At 36.2% G+C, this 23,030-nt stretch overlaps 1 protein-coding gene across 2 annotated transcripts in view; it reads right to left on the reverse strand.

Moving 5' to 3' along the window:
* Window positions 1-23,030, reverse strand: part of UNC13C (unc-13 homolog C) — a 605,313-nt gene that overhangs the window by 561,488 nt on the left and 20,795 nt on the right. For both annotated transcript variants that reach the window (XM_032297403.1, XM_032297404.1), the window contains exon 2: window positions 1,742-4,989. In XM_032297403.1, coding sequence (XP_032153294.1) covers window positions 1,742-4,733 — 2,992 coding nt within the window. In that variant the 5' untranslated portion in view covers window positions 4,734-4,989. The remainder of the gene's footprint in view (window positions 1-1,741; window positions 4,990-23,030) is intronic.

The raw sequence follows: 23,030 nt of genomic DNA on the forward strand, positions 1-23,030 counted from the left end.
TTTTCCTGAAATGTATGATCTTGTCCTATTTATGATATTGCCTAACTTTTCAAGAAACTACATTAAGCAATGGACATTAAAACATTTCTCTAACAACAGATATACACAAAACACACACACACGCTCACACACACGCACACACACATGCTCACACACTTAGTTTTTATTTGCCATTGAGCAGGCTTCTCGGAATCAACAGCAAATAAAGTAAGTATCAAACTGCTGGCCTGAAACCCAAGAAATAACAACTGAATTTCAGCAACAAAGACTTCTGACTCGAAAACCACTGATACAAGATAGATATTACAATATGAATTACATTTGCATAATATTTGACTACTTTTCACTGTTATATCAGTTTTAAATATAGTTGAGAATTGCCCCCACTCCAAAAAAAAAAAAAAAATTCACAAAATGTCACAGCAGCCAGTGCATTCAACAACTGGTAGAAAAGACAGCACTTTCTCAACTTTGATTTATATTATTTTTAAAATAAGTTACATAAACTGTTTTGTTTTATAAAAACAGATCTTTACGGCAGTAAAACCTAGTTATTTCAGTTGTCTTAGAAATTCAAATAGTTTAGCAGTAAAGATTTCTGATTACTCAATAATCTTCTCATATCAACCAGAAAATGGCTAGTGTAGAGGAGTCTGATCACAGCTTTGGTGAAGACAAAGAAGCTGTAATAAGCGGCTGGCTGCAGATATTATATTATTTCATAATAGCAAATAACACTTGATCATATATATGAAGTATTACGTACAATAATAGCTTAGTTAATGATGACAATCCCATGACCAGGGAACATAATACGCAATTCATTTATATTGAGATTGTAACAGACTATCCCAAAAATGTAATTATCATGCAACTAAAATACATAAGAGACTGAAGTAAGTGCAGAGGAAGTTGGGTTGAGAAATAAAAAGTAAATAAACTCATATATTTAGATATAACTATTACTTTCCAGGAGTATATATTTCAAAACTGTTCCACAAGAAAGCAAGTAATCTTGTTAGTTAAGGTACTCTCTCATTTCCATGGTGGAGAAGGGACTTTATTTTTAGGGAGGTAACTACTGAACTCTATCCCCTTACTGACCTCTTTTCAAACAATAGTGTGACCACTCAGGCATGGCCTGGGGCCATGGCCCCTCCCTGACTGTGCCAATAGATTGTGAATGAGTCAGTGGTCTTCCATGGGACTGGCCTATCATTAGCCTGTGCTACAAGTTTTCCTGTGGGCAGCCCCTAAATTGTTAATGGATAGGAAAAGAAGTGATTAAGTCTCAGACTTCATCTTTTCAGATTTTTTTTAAGATGAACTATACCTTTCTCCGCATCACTGTAAACTTAATGAACCAAGAAATAGACCCCAGACTTCTGGCTTTGACCTCTTGTTTTCACTCACCTTTTCTTTGATAACTGATGCCACAAAGTTTGTTGATATAAAATGAGATCTGTGCCTAAATTAAGAAGAGAAATCTGATCCACAATGTGTTGGGTTAAGTTTGGGCTCATTCCAATATGACCCATTTAAAATATTGTTTGGTTTTAAATCATCAAGCCCAACTTTTTAGGAGAGCTACTTGAGTAAAATAAAATGCTCCTCAAAGTAAGCATGAAAAGCAATTGCAAGTAAACTCTTTCAAGCAAGTTAAAATAGAATATGCTATAAAGAAGTGCTACCCAATGTTAAAACACAATTAGCTCACAATGTAGCATTGAAACATGAATACCTCCAGCCAAGATCTTCTCTTCCAACTCCGCCATTTGCTTTTTATAGGCCCTTAAAGCTGCTTCTTTGAAAGAAGGACGAATTCTCTTTGGCTTTGTGATCTCCACAGGCTGTTCAGGAATGTTCTGATTTTCATCTTCTCCTATTTCCATCTCAGCTGATGTTTCATTTAAGGGTTCTAATCCCTCTTCACTAACCACATCATCTGCCAGACCATCATAACCCTCATCTTGTGGAGTTTCATAAGGTGTTTCATATGAAAGGTGATCATATTCTTGCATTTGTTCATCTGTTTCAATAATACTAGTCCTGTTTTCTAGTTTAGCAAGGACTTGTTCCATCACTTCAACATAATCTGTTTCATTTTCAGCCACTGGTTCACTATAATCCTCCTCATCCTCTGCTTTATAGTAATAGGGTTCCGTGTAGACATCAGAATCAAGTGTGGTACTTGACTCATTTGCAGTTGATTGAGATAATGTCCGAAATCTCCCCATTAATGAAGAGCCACTGTCCTCATACCCACTCAGACTCTGTGTGCTTTTGTTCCATACGACTTCCAAGGCAGACCTAGCCCTCTGCAGAGTAGATCCAAATTTTGGGAAGCTGAAAGTCTTATCGGAAAGGTCAATGCTTAATCGACTATGCCATGATTTGGGTGGGGCATCCTCTGAATCATCACTTTGCAGTTCACTTTGACTTCGATAGATCATGGACAACTGGTTTTGATTTTGGTATAGCTCATTAGAATTAGCTTCCTGATAAGAGTCATATTGGCCAAGCCACTGGCCTTGTGGTTCATTATCCAAGCCAGGGCATGGAGAAGAGTTGTCATCTTGAGTTAAGTCGTAGCTCTCTGAGTCATCTTGAAGGTCACTGCGGCACTTTCCCAAGTCTTCCAGGTCTTTATGGTAAACACCAAGCTGTTGGTCAGAAAAACTGTTTGTTTCATAATCAAAACCTTCCTGTGTAGATGAATCCAAGCCTAAATCAGCTCCTTGCTCTACTTGATTCCATTCCTTCCATGGAGAAAGATCCTCATGTAAAGAGAGCTGGGAATCACTGTAACGACTTTGGTCTCCAGATGCACACACCATGCTATTAGTCATTCCACTATCCACAGTTTCTGTGTTTTCAATTTCAGTCTGCCCTTGGATACCCTGAATACTTCCATTCAAACGCTGGTCCTTGGGACTGTCATACAGGGTAGCTGTTCCTTCCTGTTTCCTCTGCCATAGCTCCCGGTCCGAAGATGACAGGAGAGAGCTTCCATTAGTTCTGGTGAAAAGCTGATTTTCTGAGAAATCCTCTGAGTAAGACTGACACAGTTTAGAAAAATCTGATTCAGAACGACTAAGTTTAGCAGTGAAAAAATCACTCTGTGAGTGCCAGAGAGGTGTTGCATCTGCATAATGGGTTGTGGTTTGCTTTTCCAAGATATCTGATTCTGGCAACTGTGAGGAGATCTTATCATAATCTGATTTATTTGAAATTCTGCTGCCATTAGCAGCTTTATTCTTGGATCTAGCACTGTGTGATTTTGCGCTTGGCTTGGAAGTACTTCCTTTTGTTGGAAGCTCTGACTTGGAAAGCACAGCGTAACTGTTTCTATTGAGGTCAGATTCAAGATCTTCATCACTGTCATCAGGTGACTGCCAATTGTTCTTTTTGATTTTTAACTCTGGAGTAGACAACTTTATATCCATGCTCTCATATGTCTGAGAGGATGGTATCCCTTTCTCTTTTCTTTCTCTGATGTCATGAGTTAGAATATCTGTTGAGATTCCAATGCCTGTTCCTTTGAGTTTATATGATTTTTTTAAGACAGAATCCCTTTGCTGAGGGGTTTCAAAGTACACAAGTATGGGTCGAGGCTTTGCATTTGGGCAGTCTCTCTGGTGCCCTATCCTCTGAGCAAATTCAATTTTAATAGCATTTGGTGCATCTGAAAAACCCATTTTATCTATTAGAATTTGGTACACCACACTTTCAACATACTCAAATCTCTCCTCAGGCACATTTAAAAATCTCAAGCTTGCCTTGCTACCCATATGACCTAAGTGTTTAATATAATCATGGATGTCTCTGGTTTCCCTTCGAGACTGGACAAACCCTGTACGTAGTTGCTCAATTTCACTTTGTACAACCTCCACGCTGCTGGAGATTTCATCGATGGAATGTTTGAGAGCATTGACGTGCCCTCGTAGTTCACAAAGTTCTGTTTCTATCTGACTTATTCCCTGAAGTTCCTTAAAGATCATTTCCATGACATCATGTGTTTGGCTAATGCAGCCAGAGGAACTGAAACCTGGATCCAGGGAATTTGTCTTTGGGTTTCGAGCAGTTCTGTCCAAAGACTTGCTTCTTATTCCCCAGGATTTTTTCATGGTGCTTAACTCTGAGTCTGAGGAGACACATTCTTGACTCTTTTTCCATTTTCTCAGTTTTCGTAAAGCTCCCAGTTTTAAGCTATGCAGAGTACGCTCCCCATCGGAGCTACCCTCAGAGGGTGCAAGGCTGCTTGAGCTCTTTCTGTTGCGTCTAACTGGCATTGTGTGTATTGGTTGTGCCTGGTTTTCTGTGCTACTCCTTAGTTCATTTAATGATTCTGAGTAGGAACTCTCAATTGAAGACAGCTCTTGAAGCAGATCCTCATTATCACTGGCGATTACTTTAGTATTCTTCTGTAGACCATTGGCAATAGCTACTCGGTAACTGAATGTTGGTGAGAGGGAAAACTCTTTACTAGCCTCGTCTTCCTCAGTGGATAAGTTGTGAGTGGACGAACACTTTGCAATCTTCTTTACAGTGCTTTTAAAGGTGTAAGAAAACTTGGGGGATTTGCTCTGGCCAGCAGTAGGAAAGTCTTGATCCTTTTTCGGCTGACGATTCTCTTTTTTTTTGTTTGTATTTCCCAATTTCTTTGTAAACATTCCTTTGCACAGCTTATGAATGTAAGGTAATATCAAGCTCTTGAAAAAATTAGCCACCATGGAGAGCAATTGTGCAAGCTTTTCTGCCCCAAATTAGTAAAGAAGGTAGCAGGATGAAAATCTGAAAATCCAAGGCAAGCATCACTGTTCAGATATTCTGTGCATCATTGGAAAGAGCAGGAAGGGCAGGCATGGCTCCCCCACATTGTCGCTATCCTGTGCCAACCAGAAGCAAAGCTCCATCTATGAAAGACATTCTTTCCTGGAGGAGGAGTTTCATGAATCTCTCTCATTTCCACATAACTCCATGTAGCATCTAAAAAGAAATGAATGTTAAAATATGTTAAAATAAATATCAGAGTTCAATTCTAGATTTATTCCATTTACAACATATTTCAAAAGTCTTCATAACACACAATGTATGAAAAATTGCAGAAGAGGTAGGAGAATATATGAATTTCAATACACATTTACTTTTAAAATAATTAGTTAAAACAAATCAGTACCAATAACTACATTTATAATGTTTTTTGATAAACCACTTCTGGGTGGACACAACTGAAATAGTAATAAAAGGTAATAATGATTATTCAGAAAACCTTGAGTAATATGACCAGCAATTTATACAGCCATATTAACTTCATAAAGCCATTTGTACTTTACTTTCTTTCCTAATGTCATGTTTACTTACACAAACATAAGAATTTAAATCTAAGTATATTCCCCTCATATTCCAGACACTCAAAATTCACAAATTAATATTATCTATGTATTTAAAACCTATTTTTATTCATTCAAATAATCTTTTCCTGACTACACATATAAGAAATCTCTATGATGAGTAGTTTCTTGAATTATGTGAAGAAAAAGAAAATAAAGCTTACTTTTAATTTTGCTGATTTACCAGCACAGGGCCTTACATGGAATAGGAACTCAAATTTTTGTTGAATTGAATTTACCGTTTTGGCAGTGAAATATTCCCAGAATAACAGTAACAGTCAAAAGGCTTTGTTGGTATTCCAGTATGTGTTTGGGTAGATAATCTGTTTAATTCATTAAAGAACACATCATGGACTACAGATTGTCTCAGAAATTTGCTCTTTTATCAGCTCCCTTAACTTGGAAATCTGCCAGTTTCACTTCAGTCAGGCTCTGTAGGGGATTTGGGGATACATGCTCTGGCCAGGAGCCAAGCTTCACAAGAGACAGAGGAGTGTAAATGAGAATAGGAGAAGAAAAGACAGAGGGAAAGAGATGAACTCCAAAGAAGTCTAAGTCTGTCTGGTTTTCACAAATTATCAGAATATAACCCTTCTTCCTAGAAATAATTTGGTATTCATTCACAAACACAAACCATGAATGTACCTATGCAACAATCTTGCATGATCTGCACACATACCCCAGAATCTAAAGTAAAATTTAAAAAAATCATTTTTTATTCTCTTGTGTGACATCTCCTTGTGAAGAAAAGGCTTTGGAAAGTTGTGATGCAATAGGGTAAATTATTTTTAAACCAATTTTGGTAGAATAAAATTTTCTGCCAATCATTCAATCCAAAATCCTTGGTCTTTCAAACTTAGAAACAAATGCTTCTTTTTGCTTAAATCAAAGTAGCAATTCCATTAATGCCTCTGATATTTTCAAATCTAAATCTCCTGACTGGCATTACTGGTTCAAAGTTACTGTTCTAGGCAATAATTGTTAGAAAAAGTTTGAGCAGGAATGTTCAATGTGAAGTAAAGCCCACCAAATGCAAACTCAGTCCACAGTTGCAAACACAAACCCAGTCACAGAAAGCAACCTGTTATTCACTAAGGGCTCCATATTTTTTCATGCCTCAGTAACTTTTATTTCCTCTCTACCCAGTATATCATTCATTATCCAGCCCTCGCTATCTTTAATAATAATGCTGAAACTCAAAACCATTTTTGCAACCACCCAAACTGAGCTCATCTCTCTCCTACCCACTCTTTTGTTTTGTTCTCTTTTTATTTATTTTTTGTTTAAAAAAAATAAAATTCCACAGATTTTTGGGAAACAACTGGTATGTGGTTACATAAGTAAGTTCTTTAGTGGTAATTTGTGAAATTTTGATGCATCCATAACCCAAGTAGTATACATTGAATCCAGTTTGTAGTCTTTCATTCCTCCCACACTTTTCCCAGAGACCCCAAAGTTCATTGCATCACTCTTATGCCTTTGCATCCTCTTAGCTCCCACTTATGAGTGACAACATATGATGTTTAGTTTTACATTACTGAAATACTTCACTTAGAATAATAGTCTCCATCCATGTTTCTGGGAATGCCATTAATTCGTTCCTTTATGGCTGAGTGGTAACATCATACACACACACACACAGACACACACACACACACACACAGCATTTCTGTTGGAAATATATATATCTGCAACAGATGAATGGATAAAGAAAAAATATATTTATCACTATTTCTTTATTCATTTATTCATTGATGGGCATTTGGACTAGTTCCATATTTTTGCAATTGTGAATCGTGCTGCTGTAAACATGCATGTGCAAGTATCTTGTTTTGTATAATGATTTATCCTCTGGGTATACACCCAGTAGTGAGATTCCTGGATCTAATTGTAGTTCTACTTTAGTTCCTTTATATATATATTTTTTAAGTTAGGGGGCACATGTGCAGATCCTGCAGGATTGTTACATAGGTATACACCTACCATGATGGTTTACTGCATCCATATCCCTATCACCTACATTAGATATTTCTCCTAATGTTATCACTCCCCAATGCCCCCATCCCCTACTATCCCTCCCCTAGTCCCCTCACCCCCCAGCAGGATCCGCTGTGTGATGTACCCCTCCCTGTGTCCATGTGTTCTTGTTGTTCGACACCCACTTATGAGTGAGAACATACGGTGTTTGTTTTTCTGTTCTTGTGTCCGTTTGCTGAGAATGATTGTTTCCAGATTCATCCATGTCCCTGCAAAGGACATGAACTCATTCTTTTTTATGGCTGTATAGTATTCCATGCTGTATATGTGCCACATCTTCTTTATCTAGTCTATCATTGATGGGCATTTGCGTTGGTTCCAAGCCTTTGCTATTGTAAACAGTGCCACAATGAACATACATGTGCTTGTGTCTTCATAACAGAACAATTTATAATCCTTTGTGTATATACCCAGTAAAGGGATTGCTGGGTCAAATGGTATTTCTAGTTCTAGATCCTTGAGGAATTGCCACACTGTCTTCCACAATGGCTGAACTAATTTACACTCCCACCAACAGTGTAATAGTGTTCCTATTTCTCCACATCCTCTCCAGCATCTGTTATCTCCTGATTTTTTAATGATCACCATTCTAACTGGCATGAGATGGTATCTCAATGTGGTTTTGATTTGCATTTCTCTAATGACCAGTGATGATGAGCATTTTTCATATGTTTATTGGCTGCATAAATGTCTTCATTTGAGAAGTGTCTGTTCATAACTTTTGCCCACTTTTTGATGGAGTTTTTTCTTGTAAATGTGTTTAGTTCTTTAAGGTTTCTTCACACTGTTTTTCATTGTGGTTGTACTAGTTTACATTCCCACCAGCAGTGTATTTTTAGTTTTTTTTTTGAGGAACCTCCAAACTGTTCATCATAGTAGCTTTACTAATTTTCATTCTCATGAACAGAGTATGAGGGTTCCCTTTTCACCACAGCCTCTCCATCATTTATTATTGCCTGACTTTAGGATAAAAGCTGTCTTTATCAAATAATCTGCACACATTTCAGCTGCTTGGTATCTCCACCTAGTTTCCTCAAATTAAACTCTATCCAGAACTTTGTAATTTTCCTGAATCAGTAATCTCAATAATGTCATCATAATTATCCGCTTGGCCACAGCATATACCCAGGAGTCATTCTAGATCCCGTATGACCCACCCCATGTCCATACCTGAGGCAGCATAGTAATGCCTTAGTTCTGAACTCAGTCATCTCCTCATCTGGACTATGACAGTTGTATCCTACTTGGTCATCCTAAGGATAATTTGACTCTTTTTTCAAATCCGAAATTTCTAAAATTAATACAATTAAAAATATATTAGACTTCCTTCTTGAAACACTATTTAGCAGTCTTAGTTTCTTTCACTCCCTTAAGCATATCTATCTCAGCCGTGGTGAAGTAGTAGCAGTTCCCTGATTACCCTATTTTTACCTCCATAGAGGGCCTTTTTAAACGCTGTTCCTTCTTCCCTCAATTCCTTTCCCCGTCCCCTCTCTATTCACATCTCTTTCATAAATGTCGATAGAATATCCATACATTTGAGACTGAGCCAAGGATCAAAATCAGCTCATTTGATCTCCTCAGAGTACAGCACTTCCTCCTCTGTGCTCCCGCAATGCCTTGCATGTACCTTTGTCATGGTAACTCTCAAAATATTGTAATTATTTATGTAAAATATTTTATCTGTATGTCTGCCTCTCCAATGTGACTGTAAACTCTTGAAGAGTAGGAGCCATGTTCTATTTAACTTTAAATTTTTATAGCCATTGATACATAATAGACTCATACAATTTTTCAGATAGATGATTAAATAAATGAATGAAAGTAATAAACCCATGAACTAACAAATGAACAATATAGATTCCAATAAGCCTGAACTGGCTGCACTGGGCCTTACACAATCCAGAAAAGGAGAAGCAGTGTGAGCAGAGGGAAGCATCTGAGACAGTCATGTCTTGTGCAAAAATGGAGAAGCATCCACTTTGTCCAGAGAGGAATGCTTTTGATGGGGAGCGGAGAATTGACAAAATAGAATAAAAATATAGAGAGTTTTGAAATTTAAGAAGTCCTAATTGAGGAGGAGGCACTAATGGTTATTGGCTTTTAGCAGAGTCCCTTGATACAGATTATCTGCAATGGAATCCCAACTCTGTGATACACTCTATGTGAGATTATAAGAAAATTACTTCCTTGGGAGGTTGGGTAGGTGGATCACTTGAGGTCAGGAGATTGAGGCCATTCCAGCCAACATGCTGAAACCCTATTTCTACTAAAAATACAAAATTTAGCCAGATGTGGCAGTGCATGCCTGTAGTTCCAGCTACTCAGGATGCTGAGCGAGGAGAATTGCTTGAACCCAGGGAGTGGAGGTTGCAGTAAGCCGAGATCATGCCACTGAACTCCATCCTGGCAAGAGAGGGAGACTCTGTCTCAATAATAAAAAATAATAATTACTTCCCTACTGCTTTATCTTGCAAATTACTTATGTTGGGACAGAAATAGTATCCCCTTATAGGATAGTTGTAAGGTTTAAATACATCAATACATGTAAATTTTTTGGAACAATGTCTAGAAGATAGCAAAACCCAGTAAATATTAGTTATTATTAGTACTGAGAAAAGCAATGAGAAGATTTGAGAAGCAATTGCAGAAAACTAATCAGGTGGTAACTGATGTGAAAATTATTATAGATATAATGGGAGGCAACCTAAGAATTCTGCTAGGTTGGAGAATGAAAGAGGAAGAACAAAGACATTCCTAAGAAGCATTCAGAAGTGAAAGGGAAGATGCCGTATAGCTCTACGGTTTGGCAACAATTTCCTCATATTGAAATCTCACCTTCCCAGTTACTGAGCTCCTACTTCATGTGTGTGTGATACACTCTCATCAAAAAACCATAGAGGCCTTAAGGAAAGAGTTGGTGAGTCAAAATACTGGCTGTGGAACTTCCTTCAGACAAATGACTGAGATAGGAAAGGAGGCTGATATTTAATGAGCACCTGATATGTTTCAGAAACTTAAATTATCTCAGTAATCCTCACAGAAACTCTTTAAAGAAGGCATTATTATGTCTATTATATGAAGACATATAAAGATTCAAAGAGATAAAGAGATACAGCCAAAAACGGCACACCCAAATAAAGCAAAAAGGTAGTTTTGTCCTTGTCCTGGAGTCTATTATACAAATATTCATATGTAAAGTGAATATTACCAGTGGTTACTGACACAAGTCCTTACACCACCCCAAACAAACCCACATACCTAATCCTCTCTCTGAAGTTCAATGTTTTAAAAGAAAATAGCTCATCATTCTCAGCAAATTGACACAAGAACAAAAAACCAAACACCGCATGTTCTCACTCATATAACAATGAGAACACATGGACACAGAGAGGGAACATCATACACTGGGGCCTGTCAGGGGGTAGGGGGTTAAGGGAGGGATAGCAGGGGGTGGGGAGATAGTGGAGGGGTAGCATTAGGAGAAATACCCAAAGTAGATGATGGAGTGACGGATGTAGCAAACCACCATGGCATGCATATACCTATGTAACAAGCCTGCACGTCCTGCGTGTGTACTCCAGAACTTAAAGTATAATAATAATAATAAAGGAAAATAGTTCAAATCAGGAAAAACTCAAGGTGGATGAGGGGTAACTGGAGGGTGAACACCAGGAGAACATCATGTCATCTTAACTGCTTAAAATCTATAACTCCAAATTACGCTCCAGATATTTTAACATTAGTTACATAACCACACATTATCTTCGGTAATTACGGATAAGATTTAAGGCTTTGGAAAGAAATTCTTTGAGAGAGGTTCAAACACTAGACTATGTTGTTATGAGAAGCCTTAGTAATAATATTCAATTATTACTGACTATGGACCAGGCTCTGTGTATGCAATTTTCTTGTTTATCTCATTTTATGCTCACAATAATTGTATAAAATAAGTATTTTTGTTTTCCAGATAAAGTGGTTCAAGGTTTAGAGTTTCTGGAAACTTGCTTAAGGTCATGTAATTAACATGAAATGCAGCTTTGACTCCGAGCCCCAGATTTGAACAGCAAGTGTGTAAACTCTGAAACTGTTAACATGTTCATTTTAAGAGAACTGTTTAATGTGACTCTAAAAGCTCGATACCGTTGTGGTCTAAAGAAGATAATGAACTTTTAAACAGTCAAAAATTTATTGCTAAATTACTACCAGAATTAAGTTAAAAGCATTTTCAGATCAACAAACAATTTTATGTTCCTTATTAAGTGCAGTAAAGTATTTTATGTTACTTAACGAAGGCAGTAAAGTACTAAATATCCAGGTGAGCTGGGTATTCAGAGGTTAACTTTCAAGACAGACAAAGAAGACAAAGGGACAGGACCTCTTATGATACAGCCCAAGGAGTTTGCCTCCCCAAGTCCAGACCTCAAGACTAAACTTGTCTCACTGGCCCTGATTCTGATCTGTTTTCCTGCCTTTTGTCTAGAAAGATACTTATTACCTGACTTTTTTTAATTTTTATTTTTAGTTCTAGGTTACATGTGCAGGATGTGCAGGTTTGTTATGTAGGTAAACATGTGGCATGCTGGTTTGCTACACCTATCAACCCATCACCTAGACATTAAGCCCAGCATGCATTAGCTATTTTTCCTAATGCTCTTCCTCCCCCCAACCCACCCTCCAACAGGGTCCAGTGTGTGTTGTTCCCCTCCCTGAGTCCATGTCTTCTCATTGTTCAGCTCCCAATTATGGCTGAGAATACGCGATGCTTGATTTTCTATTCCTGCGTTAGTTTGCTGAGGATAAAGGCTTTTGCTTCATCCATGTCCCCCAAAGGACATGACCTCATTCCTTTTTATGGCTTCATAGTATTCCATGGTGTATATATACCACATTTTCTTTATCCAATCTATTGTTGATGGGCATTTGGGTTGATTCCATCTCTTTGCTATTAAATCACCTGATTTTTTGACTTTACTGTTATTTGCTTAATCCTAGACTGATAGAATAACCTTACTCTTAACTCTTAACTGCTCCTTCATTTCCATTAACTTAGTGTTGTGTGTTCTGGACTATGTTAGAACTAGAATTATTTTCCCACAAGAATATAGCAAGAAAGCCTGTGCTTTTCAATACAACAGTACCTCATCAGCAAATGCCCTATAATTAATGATTTAAAAGAGATTATTTCAAAATATATAAAAGGGTGACACATAAACATGGCTCGCCATGTATCTGTTCAACAGTAAATTCTTGGTGATTTGGAAAGTAACTGACTCAAAGAAGTTTCCCATCAGGTAGAAGGGCAAAATTACAGTAACAGAGAAGGAGCAAACCTAACAAAGTGCAGAAAAGGTGCAACTGAGCAAGAGGGCCCCTGTGGAAAACAGCATTGAGCAGCACACTGACCAAGCAACTTTATAAGCAGCCTCCTCCAAACACAGCAAAGAAGAAAACCAGAGTAGCTGGAGATGGAAGGGCAAGCCAGATACACCAATAGTGGGTGAGGAGAGGGAGCAGGTGGAGCAAGTTGGGGCAAGGCAGATGATGAGCAAATAGGCTGGTATTAAAGATGAAGTTTTAAAAAGCATCCTCTAGAATGTCTTTTTCAGGTCAGTGAAGATTTATGCCTGTTTTATATATCCTTTCCACATGAAGGAGTAAAAAGATGTGTATATAATGTGACTGATGGTCACAGGGATGACTCTGAGAATAAGAACTGCTGAAACACAGTAACACATTAAATAATGTTTGTGGGAACTGTTACTTTTTGCCTTACTTTAATGCAAAAGTAATAAACCAATACATATTAAAATATTTCAACAAAAATGATCAAATCAGAAAGTGATTTAAAAGTCTATCCTAAGATATTATTTTTCGAAAAATAAACAGGAAGACCCCTTTTCCCCAGGAATAAAGGTCAAATGACTCAAGCATCCTCTTTAATTCTAGCTAATCAGTTATTTTGTGAATTTCTTCACGCAACTTCAACCCACATACATTCTTTATTCATTCCCATTGCTACTACTTTTGTTTAAGAGTAAACAATGGCACTGGGTAATAATATTTCCAAAGCACTTAGGATCTACAAAGTCCTTTTGTCTGCTTCATCTCAAATGATTTTCATGGTAATCTTGTAAGAATAGTATCTCAGTTTATGATCAGGAAACTGATCCTAAGAGCTGAGACTCAGAGATGCTAAAGTATTTGCCCAAATTGCCTAACTCTAAAATTATTTCATGACAGTAACTTATATTCTCCTTACTTTAGACATAGAATACTGTAGTAGCTAACCGCCTCCCCTAAAGAAATATTCTCAACCATTTCAAACCTTCCCATTGACCGATTTCCATCTAGTGCCCCTTAAATATCATTTTCCTCTCCTACTTCTCCTCATGAACAATTGTATAACCTCTGCTCCAGTCCACTTCATGACACTGTGGATGCACCATGTATTCTTCCATTGTTTTATTTTTGTTCTTCACTCTGTCTAGAATGTTCTCCACCTAATCTGTTACAAATCATTCAAATGGGAAATCAAGACTTACCTTTTTCACAAAACTTATTAAACTTGTCATCTTTTCTTTTCACTATAATCTTTATAGTCTGAACCATGATATTTAGTCTCTATTCTTCTAAGCTTTTTACCAAATAGCTCTTATACATGTTTTTCCATTTTTAGTGTCTATTATATGCCAAGGATTGTCTTGAGTGCCTTTTATAGATTACATTGATGTTTGATAGTAAACTTGATGTACATACTTTTATAAATTCCCATTTTGCAGATGAAGAATATGAGACCCTGTGTATCTAGCTCAAATCCACATAGCCCGGAAGTGATGCAGCCAGTATTGCAACCAACGTGACTGGTTTTAGAGTCCTTTCTCACAAACACTATGCCATGCTACTATGCCCAGGAGGACCAATCTTAGGGAATTAGATGGTCACCTATGTAGCATGTTTGAAGAACTCCCCTGTTCAAGAATAATCTACACTAGTTTTTATTATTAGAGCTTTTTTCTTTATTTCTTTTATTTAAAATTTTGGTCTTTGTTGAAATGCAAGTCTCGCCAATGGGCCCCTAGGTTTTAAGGCTTATCAGGCACATTGTACTTGGTACAAAGAGATTATTATGATATCCCTCAGGACTTGGGGGGAGAGTAGAGAGAACATTAAAAAGCCTGAGTCCCAGAACCACAGGTGACCAAAGCAAACATGGACAAATGGGGTCGCATAAAGTTAAAAAGCCTCTGCACAGCAAAGGAAACAACCAACAAAGTGAAGAGACACTCCAAAGAATGGGAGAAAATATCTGCAAACTACCCATCTGACAAGGGATTAATAACCAGAATATATAAGGCACTTAAACAACTCTACAGGAATAAAATCTAATAATCCAATTTTAAAATCGGCAAAAGACTTGAATAGACATTTATCAAAAGAATATATAAAAATGGAAAATGGGTGTATGAAAAGGTGCTCAGTATCATTGATCATCAGAGAAATGCAACTCAAAATTACCATGAGATATCATCTCATGCCAGTTAAAGTGGCTTTTATCTTAAAGACAGGCAATAACCAATGCTGGTGAGGATGTTGAGAACAGGTAGCCCTTATATGCTGTTGGTGGGAACATAAATTACTACAACCACTGTGGAGAATGATTTGAAGGTTCCTCAAAAACTAAAAATACAGCTACCAGAGGATGGCAATCCCACTCTTGGATATATACTCAAAAGAAAAGAAATCCTTATATCAAAGAGATATCTGCAATCCCATGTCTATTGAAATACTGTTCACAATAGCCAAGACTTGGAAGCAACCTAAGCATCCATCAACAGATTAATGGATATAGAAATATGGAACATATACATAATAAAGTACTATTCAGCCATAAAAAGAAGAATGATAGCCTGTCATATGCAATAATATAGAGGCAATTGGAGGAAAGTTAAGGGAAATAAGCCATACAAAGAAAGACAAACAATGGATGTTATCACTTATTTGTGGAATCTGGAAATCAAAGCAGCTAAATTCATGGCGACAGGAAGCAGAAGGATGGTTACCAGAGGCAGGGAAGGGTAATGACAAGGTGGAAGGAAGATGGCGATAGTTAATGAGTACAAAACATAGAAAAAATGCAATCTAATATTTGATAGCAAATTGGGTGACTACAGTCCATAAAAGTTTAATTGTGCATTTTAAAATACTCAATGTGTATAACTGGATTGTTTGTAATACCAAGGATAAAAACTTGAGGAGATGGGTACCCTATTTACTGTGATTATTACACATTGCATGCCTGCAGCAAAATATCTCAAGTACCCATACACCCACAACAATTTTTTTGAAAAATGTTAAAGTCAGAGAATGGGAATAGTCCACCTTCAAAGGAGACAGGTAAGAGGAGAACCCAGAAATGAGACACTGAGGAGCCTTGAATAAGCTTTGCCCCTTTATTATCTTGGTGTGGCTCAGCCCCATTCGCAGATACATGATGATAAGCTCTATTGCTTTTTCAATCTTTGCAATGACTTCCTAATCACATGCATGGTGAGCAGAGTACAGGCACCCTGGCTTACAGATAAGCAACTTGGAATGGTAACATTTCAAAGCTGAGGTTTTTTGTTATAAGGTCTTGTTTTGTTTTATCCTCAGAAACAAGCCCCTTCCCACTTTTTCCCCAAGAAAATCACTTGTTGAAACTCATTATGACTGAAAAAGCAGAGCTTCTTTGGATAGATTAAGGGAGCTAGGCTAGAGTCCCACTTCACTGCTTCCACAAAAATTGCAGTCTATAGAAACCCTCTACAGAGTCGTAGAGGTTGGGGAGTGCAGTTTGAACAGCACTGAACCTCAAATTGTACACAGCATGAAAAGGAAAGCTAAGAAGGTCAAAACACTTGTCTTAGTTCACACAGCAGAGCTGGAACAAAAATCCAGGCTTCCTACCCTGACTTCACTATTCTTTCCTCTGGGCTGTGCTGCCTTTCCTCTGCAGCAATCACATCCAAGGGTTTGGCACCTTCCCACTGTGCCCAACATTCTTTGATAGGGCAATCTAACTCTGTCCTTAATTTTACTTTTACCTTGATTCTCTATACTCAATGTCTGTAATTTTCTGGAACTGGAAATTGTGTGAGATTAAAAGAGAGTTTCTGAAAGTAAATCCTGTGGGCAATTTTGACATTTCTTAGAATTATTGCTGGAGAGTTAAACTGTATAAAGGATGGCCACTGAGGACCACCACTATTCTGGAGCAAAAGCTTCCATTAGCTGAAATGTTTCTCAGGTCATCTGTCCCACCATGTTGAACACATTACCACCTGAGTGTCCTATAGCAAGGCAGGGAGCGCCTGTTTATACAAATTACCTGCTCCTCTGTGTTTCTGAAGTTCTATTCTGTCTCATTTGTTAAAAGGATTAATCTGTATATTGAAAACAACCACACAAGGTAAAATATTACTCTCATTTTAAAGAGAGAGAAAAAAGCTAGACTCAGAGCTTCTAAATGGCTTACTCAACACTTATTCTAACATACAATTAGGACTTGAATAATTTATGTATGTACCAAACCATACTACATCATACTGTTCAAGTGGGATATAACATCAATTAAAACAAGGAGCATTTTCATCCTTGATGAGAAGGAGTCGTGTGTGTCATCTGGTGCCCACCTGAGCTCCGTCATCCCCTGTGGGTGGACGAAGGCATAGAGGGGAGTCTTAAATCAGACTGCCTGCTTTAGATCATGGCTCTGCCATGTCCCAGCTGTACACAAGGAGCAAATTGTTTAACCTGTCTGTTTCTCAGTTGCCTCATCTAACAAATAAGATAATGGTACCAACTTCCTCATATTGCTCTAAGGATAAAATAAGAAATAATTAGAGAAGTGCTGAGAACATCAGAAGTACTAAAAATGCTGACATTATCATGAAATATTATGATTCTTATCTGAACAGACCCTTCCTCTACCCCTACTATTTTCCTGACTGCAGGGCAGTCAAGAAATCGCCACAGTGACACTGATCTTCTTTGGGGCTCATTTAGACTTACGTACATTGCTCAGTTACATTAGTCTATTTTTCAAGGTGTAGTAAATTTCACACTAATTTTGAAAGTTTGTGAGGAAGATAACAATCTACAGTGTTACATGTAGTTGAAAGTGTTTTTAATTCCCAGGCAGGAGCTAATGCATTCCTCCGTGTCACAGGCTCATCTGATCATCATAGATGCCTTCTCTAATACATACAAACACACTTACTATATTGTATTACATGTATTATAGGATCTACCATAAGGTAATATAATCCCTCATTTTTGCATTACTTTCCGCAAGGCAATGTACTAGGATGTCTGATATTTAACAGCTGTTTAATGACTTTTTATTGGAAAAAAGTAATAAATTTATCAACACCTGTCATAAACTACCACCAACCTGCTCAACTATAAACAGGGCTTGACCTAAATGTTAGTAGGGTTGAAGAGGAAAAGTGTTATCCTGTCCTCAATGCAAATCTATTACCCTTAAAAGATGTAAAAATTATCACACATTATTAAAGAGTAAGGTTCGAACTTAGAATTTCTTTTTGTATTCCAAAAGAGTTGCCTACAAAATAAAGTATTTTAGCCAAAAATATGTTCTTTGCTAAAATTATATTAACTATATGTACAACAAGAAACTAGGACTATGGCTGGGAAGTTGGTACATTGATTAGATGCCCACATGTCTAATTTATGAAGTCTAAAAAGCACTGCACCTTGAGTGCCTAAATAAAAATCTGTTCACAAAGTATTCTTTATAGATGATTAGGTGTTGGCTAACTCATTTTGCTCTATTTTATTACATTAGAGCTGTCTATAAATTCACTCTAATGCCAAGAAAACATCCTTAAAAACAACACACTGGGTTTAGTAATTAGTGGCAATTTTAGAGTGATTTCTAATGTGGTTTTCTAAGACCTCTGTGAAGAACAATAGATGACTTATGAATGTTAGCAATTAAAATCACTTGATAGATCATCTAAAATTGGTTTCACTCTTAGATTTGACTAAAATTAGCTATAGATTTAGGCTATGTGATGGTATATCACCACGTGAATTTTCATTTGATTTAGCTTTCAAAATGTGTTCATACATATTCTGTGTCTTGATTCCTAAGAATAGTTGGAATGCTTAGCCATGGGGGGAGGTGCGGTTATATTCAGAAGATCAAAGTTTGGAGAAGTTAGTTGACTTGCTTAAGGGCACAAAACTAAAACCCATTAGTCCTGGCTTGTGGAAATTGACTCTTTTTATTATAACCAGATGCTGTTCCTGACTCTCAGATGTCTTTATGACATTTCTTGATGTCTTTGGATCATTCTTTAAGACTCTTTTTTAGGAGGCATGCTCCATTCTAACTTATAACTTCTCCCTCAGAATTGCTTGTCTCAAGCAATTTACCTTTCTTTGAAGTAAGGAAAATCTCAAAGTCATCTAATTTTTCTGTCAAAATAACACGTACTCATTACATAGAAAAATTTTAGAAGAGACATGCTTTATTCACATGCACATAACTCACTAACCAAGATAGACTACATACTGGTCCTTGAAATAAGTCTCAAATACTTCAAAAGACTGGCATCTTACAGAGCATGTATTTTGACCATAATAAAAGACATTTAAAAACAGTAAGAATAAAATATTTATAAACACTCCATAGCTATCTTTTAAAGTTAAACAACATTCTTCTAAATAAACCATGGGTCAAAAAGAAAACAAACCAAAAACCCAAAACTGAAATATTTTGAACTGAATAATTTAAAATACAACATACCAAAATCTATAGTACACAGCTAAAGGCAATGCTTAAGAAGGTATATATAGCTTTAAATAATCTAAGAATCTATTATCTAAATTTCACCTTTAGAAGGTAGCAAAAAAGCAGCAAATTAAATATATAGCAAGTGGAATGAAGAAAATAACACAAATAAGAGAAGAAGTCAATGAAAAAAAACACAAAAGTTAATAACTGGGTAATAAAAATTGATGAAGAAAATAGAAATACAAATTACCAATATCAGAAATGAAAGATAGGATATAAGTACAAATCATACAGATATAAAAAAGACGAGAATATTGTACAATCTTTATATCAATAAATTCAATAATGGGTAAAATATACCAAATCCTTCAAAGCCATATATTATGAAAACTAAGGAAGAATTTTTCTCTATGTATATATATATCATATATATATATATATGTATGAGAGAATATGTATGTGTGTGTATATATATATATATATATATATATATATATATATATATCTTGCATATACATATGTAATCAAATATATTCCATAAAGAAAGCTCCAGGCAGAATTTTTAAGCTAGAGGATCTACCAAATATTTAAGGAAAAAATATGTTAATTTTAAACAAACTGTTTCAGAAAAGAGGAAGGAACACTGTCCAATTGCTTTATTTGGCCACAAAACCATGATTTGAAAACTTGACAAAAATATTACAAGAGAAAAAATCAGATTAGTATAGCTCATGAATGTAGATGAAGAATATTTGATAAAATATTAGCAAATAAAATATAGAAATGTGTAAAACGATTAATGAATCATGATCAAGTATCATTATTCCAGAAATGTGAGATGGGTTTAATTTTTGAAAATCAGTCATATAATTAAACATATTAAAAAAATAAGAAAGGGAGAAAAATGGCAGTCACCTTCATACACATAATAAAAAAAGGCACTTAACAAAATTCAATACCCATTTATGCCATAAAAAAATTATTAGCAAAATAAAACAAAACATCATCAATCGAAAAAAATAAAAGTCTGCATATGAGCTTATAATTGAAGGCAAAATATTTAATACTTCCTCCTAGATAGGAATTAAGCTTAGTATATCCACTCTCACCACCTGAATTTAACATTTAATTGGAGGATTTAGATCGATCAGTAAGGCAAAACAATGAAATCAAAAGCATTTGAAAGGAAAAAAATTAAATTACTTTTTCCAAAACTAACACAAGTATATGAAAATCTTAAGGAATCTTCAAAATAACTATAAGAGCTGAAAACTAAATTCAGCAAGCTCACAGAACATAAGCTCAATATAGATAGATAAATTATGTTTCTCACTACTGGCAGTAAAAAATTGAAAAAAAGGTTAAAAATCAATTGTAACATCAAAATCATAAAATTTTTGAAATAAATTTGCCAAAATTTGTACCTCTATACTGAATACTACAAATATTGCTGAAAGAATTTAAACAATTAGAGATAACATGTTTGTAAGTTGAAAAAGTCAATGTTAATGTATAATTCTCCCTAAAGCGATCTATACATTTAATAGACCCCCAACAAAATCCCAGCATATTTGTTGTTGAGAATTTGGAAATGGAAAGATTCTAGAATACTTAAAACACTCTATGAAAATAACAAGATTGGGCCAGGAGCGGAGGCTCATGCCTGTAATCCCAGCACTTTAGGAGGCCAAAGTGAGCAAATCACTTAAGCCCAAGAATTCTAGACCAGCCTGGGCAACAGGACAAAATCTTGTCTCTACAAAAAACTGCAAAAATTAACTTGTCATGGTGGCGCACACCTGTAGTCCCAGCTACTAGAGAGGCTGAGGTGGGAGCACAGCTTAGGCCCGGCTGGTGGAGGTTGCAGTGAGCCAAGACTGTGCCACGCACTGCAGCCTGGGCAACAGAGTGAGACAGTGTCATAAAGAAAATAAATAATAATAATAAAATAAAATAAAACAATATTGGAAGATTAACACTACCTAATTTCAAAATTTACTAACAGCTACAGTAGTACTGATATTGATATAACTAGAGACAAGAAATTATTGGAAGAGTAGAAAGTCCAGAAATAGACACATGTGTATAGATAACTTTAATTTTTACAAAGGTGCAAAAAAATCAATTAGAATATTTTCAACAAATGATCCTGAAACAATCTGATAAATGTGAGAAGAGTAGCTAACACTGTATACAGAATTTGAGCTGAACTGAAACTGTAACACTGCGAGCAGAAAATATAAAAGAATTCTGACTCAAATTTAAGTCACAGAAAAATTACTTAGAAGTATAAATAAGCATTAGATATAAAACAGAAATTTGATAACTTGTAATTCAACCAAATTAAAAACTTGTCTTCTTTGAAAACCATTAACAAAGTAAGATGGCAAGCCACAGATTGACTTTGCAATGCAGACATCTGATTTGTGTAACACACACATGCATGTACACACACCAACTGAAAAAATCAACAAGTACAAAAATAAAAAAGTCAAAGACATAATAAGCAAACTCTTTACCAAAGAAGGTATTCAAATGACCACGAGACTGTACCCTGCAGCATTAATTATAAGGAAAATACAAATTAAAAATCAAAATGAGATACCATTTCACACAGATGAAAATGGCTAAAATTTCTAAAGACTGGCTATACGAAATGATGGAAAGGATATGGAGCAACTGGAACTTTTTTTCTTTTTTTCAGACAGAGTCTCACTTTGTCACCAGGCTGGAGTGCAGTGGCACTACCTTGGCTCACTGCAGCCTCCACCTCCAGGGTTCAAGCAATTCTCCTGCCTCAGCCTCCCAAGTAGCTGGAACTACAGGTGTGTGCCACCATGCCCAGCTAATTTTGTATTTTTAGTAGAGATGGTGTTTCACCATGTTGGCCGGGATGGTCTTGATCTCTTGACCTCATGATCCACCCGCCTCAGCCTCCCAAAGTGCTGGGATTACAGGTGTGAGCCACTGCACCCAGCTGCAACTAGAACTTTTACACATTGAAGAGGACAGTGTAAAATAAAATCCTTAGCAATGGCTAATTTCTCACACAGTTAAGCCTACATGCACCCTATGATTCAGTGACTTTATTCTTACATACTCATCCATGAAAATAAACATATTTTCGCAAATAAATGTGAATAAATTTTTTGATGATAGCTTTTTTACATGATAGCCAAAAAAATGAAAAAGAAATCCATCAGGAGAATGAATATACAAATTATGGTATATTTGAATAATGGACCACTACTGCATGTGACACTCATAAACATTATGCTGAGCAAAATAAGCCAGGCACAAAAGAGTGCATACTCTATGGTTTCATGTATATTAAATTCAAAGCAAGAATAATTTATGATCATTAAAATCTGAAACACTTGCCTATGAAGAGTAGAGACTGAGTTGAAGGGAATATGAAAAAGGGTTTTAGGGTGATAGAAATGCTGTAATATCTTAGATTGGTTAAGTGTTTTCATTTTTAAAAATTCTTTTAATTGTAAGCTTAAAAAATACATGCACTTCACTGTAAATCGCACTCCGATAAAAATATGTAAATAATGTAATACCAATATATACAGAAAAAGTGGTTCATCTCTGCAATCAAAGATGTAAGGTCCTAAGCAGTGTGTTTAAGAAACAAAACATTCTTCTGACATTAATCCTCACCACAAAGGCCAGGCCTCACCTCTCAAACCTGCTTGGAAATACTCTAGCTGATACAGAAATGTCTTCTTGATTAAAGACTAACCGAAGTTATCCAAGACTTCACTGTCATACAATTGGAACAAAACTACAAT

The sequence above is a fragment of the Sapajus apella genome, unplaced genomic scaffold (genome assembly GCF_009761245.1).
Source record: "Sapajus apella isolate SASKATOON/1434 unplaced genomic scaffold, GSC_monkey_1.0 scaffold37, whole genome shotgun sequence".
NCBI lineage: Eukaryota > Metazoa > Chordata > Mammalia > Primates > Cebidae > Sapajus > Sapajus apella.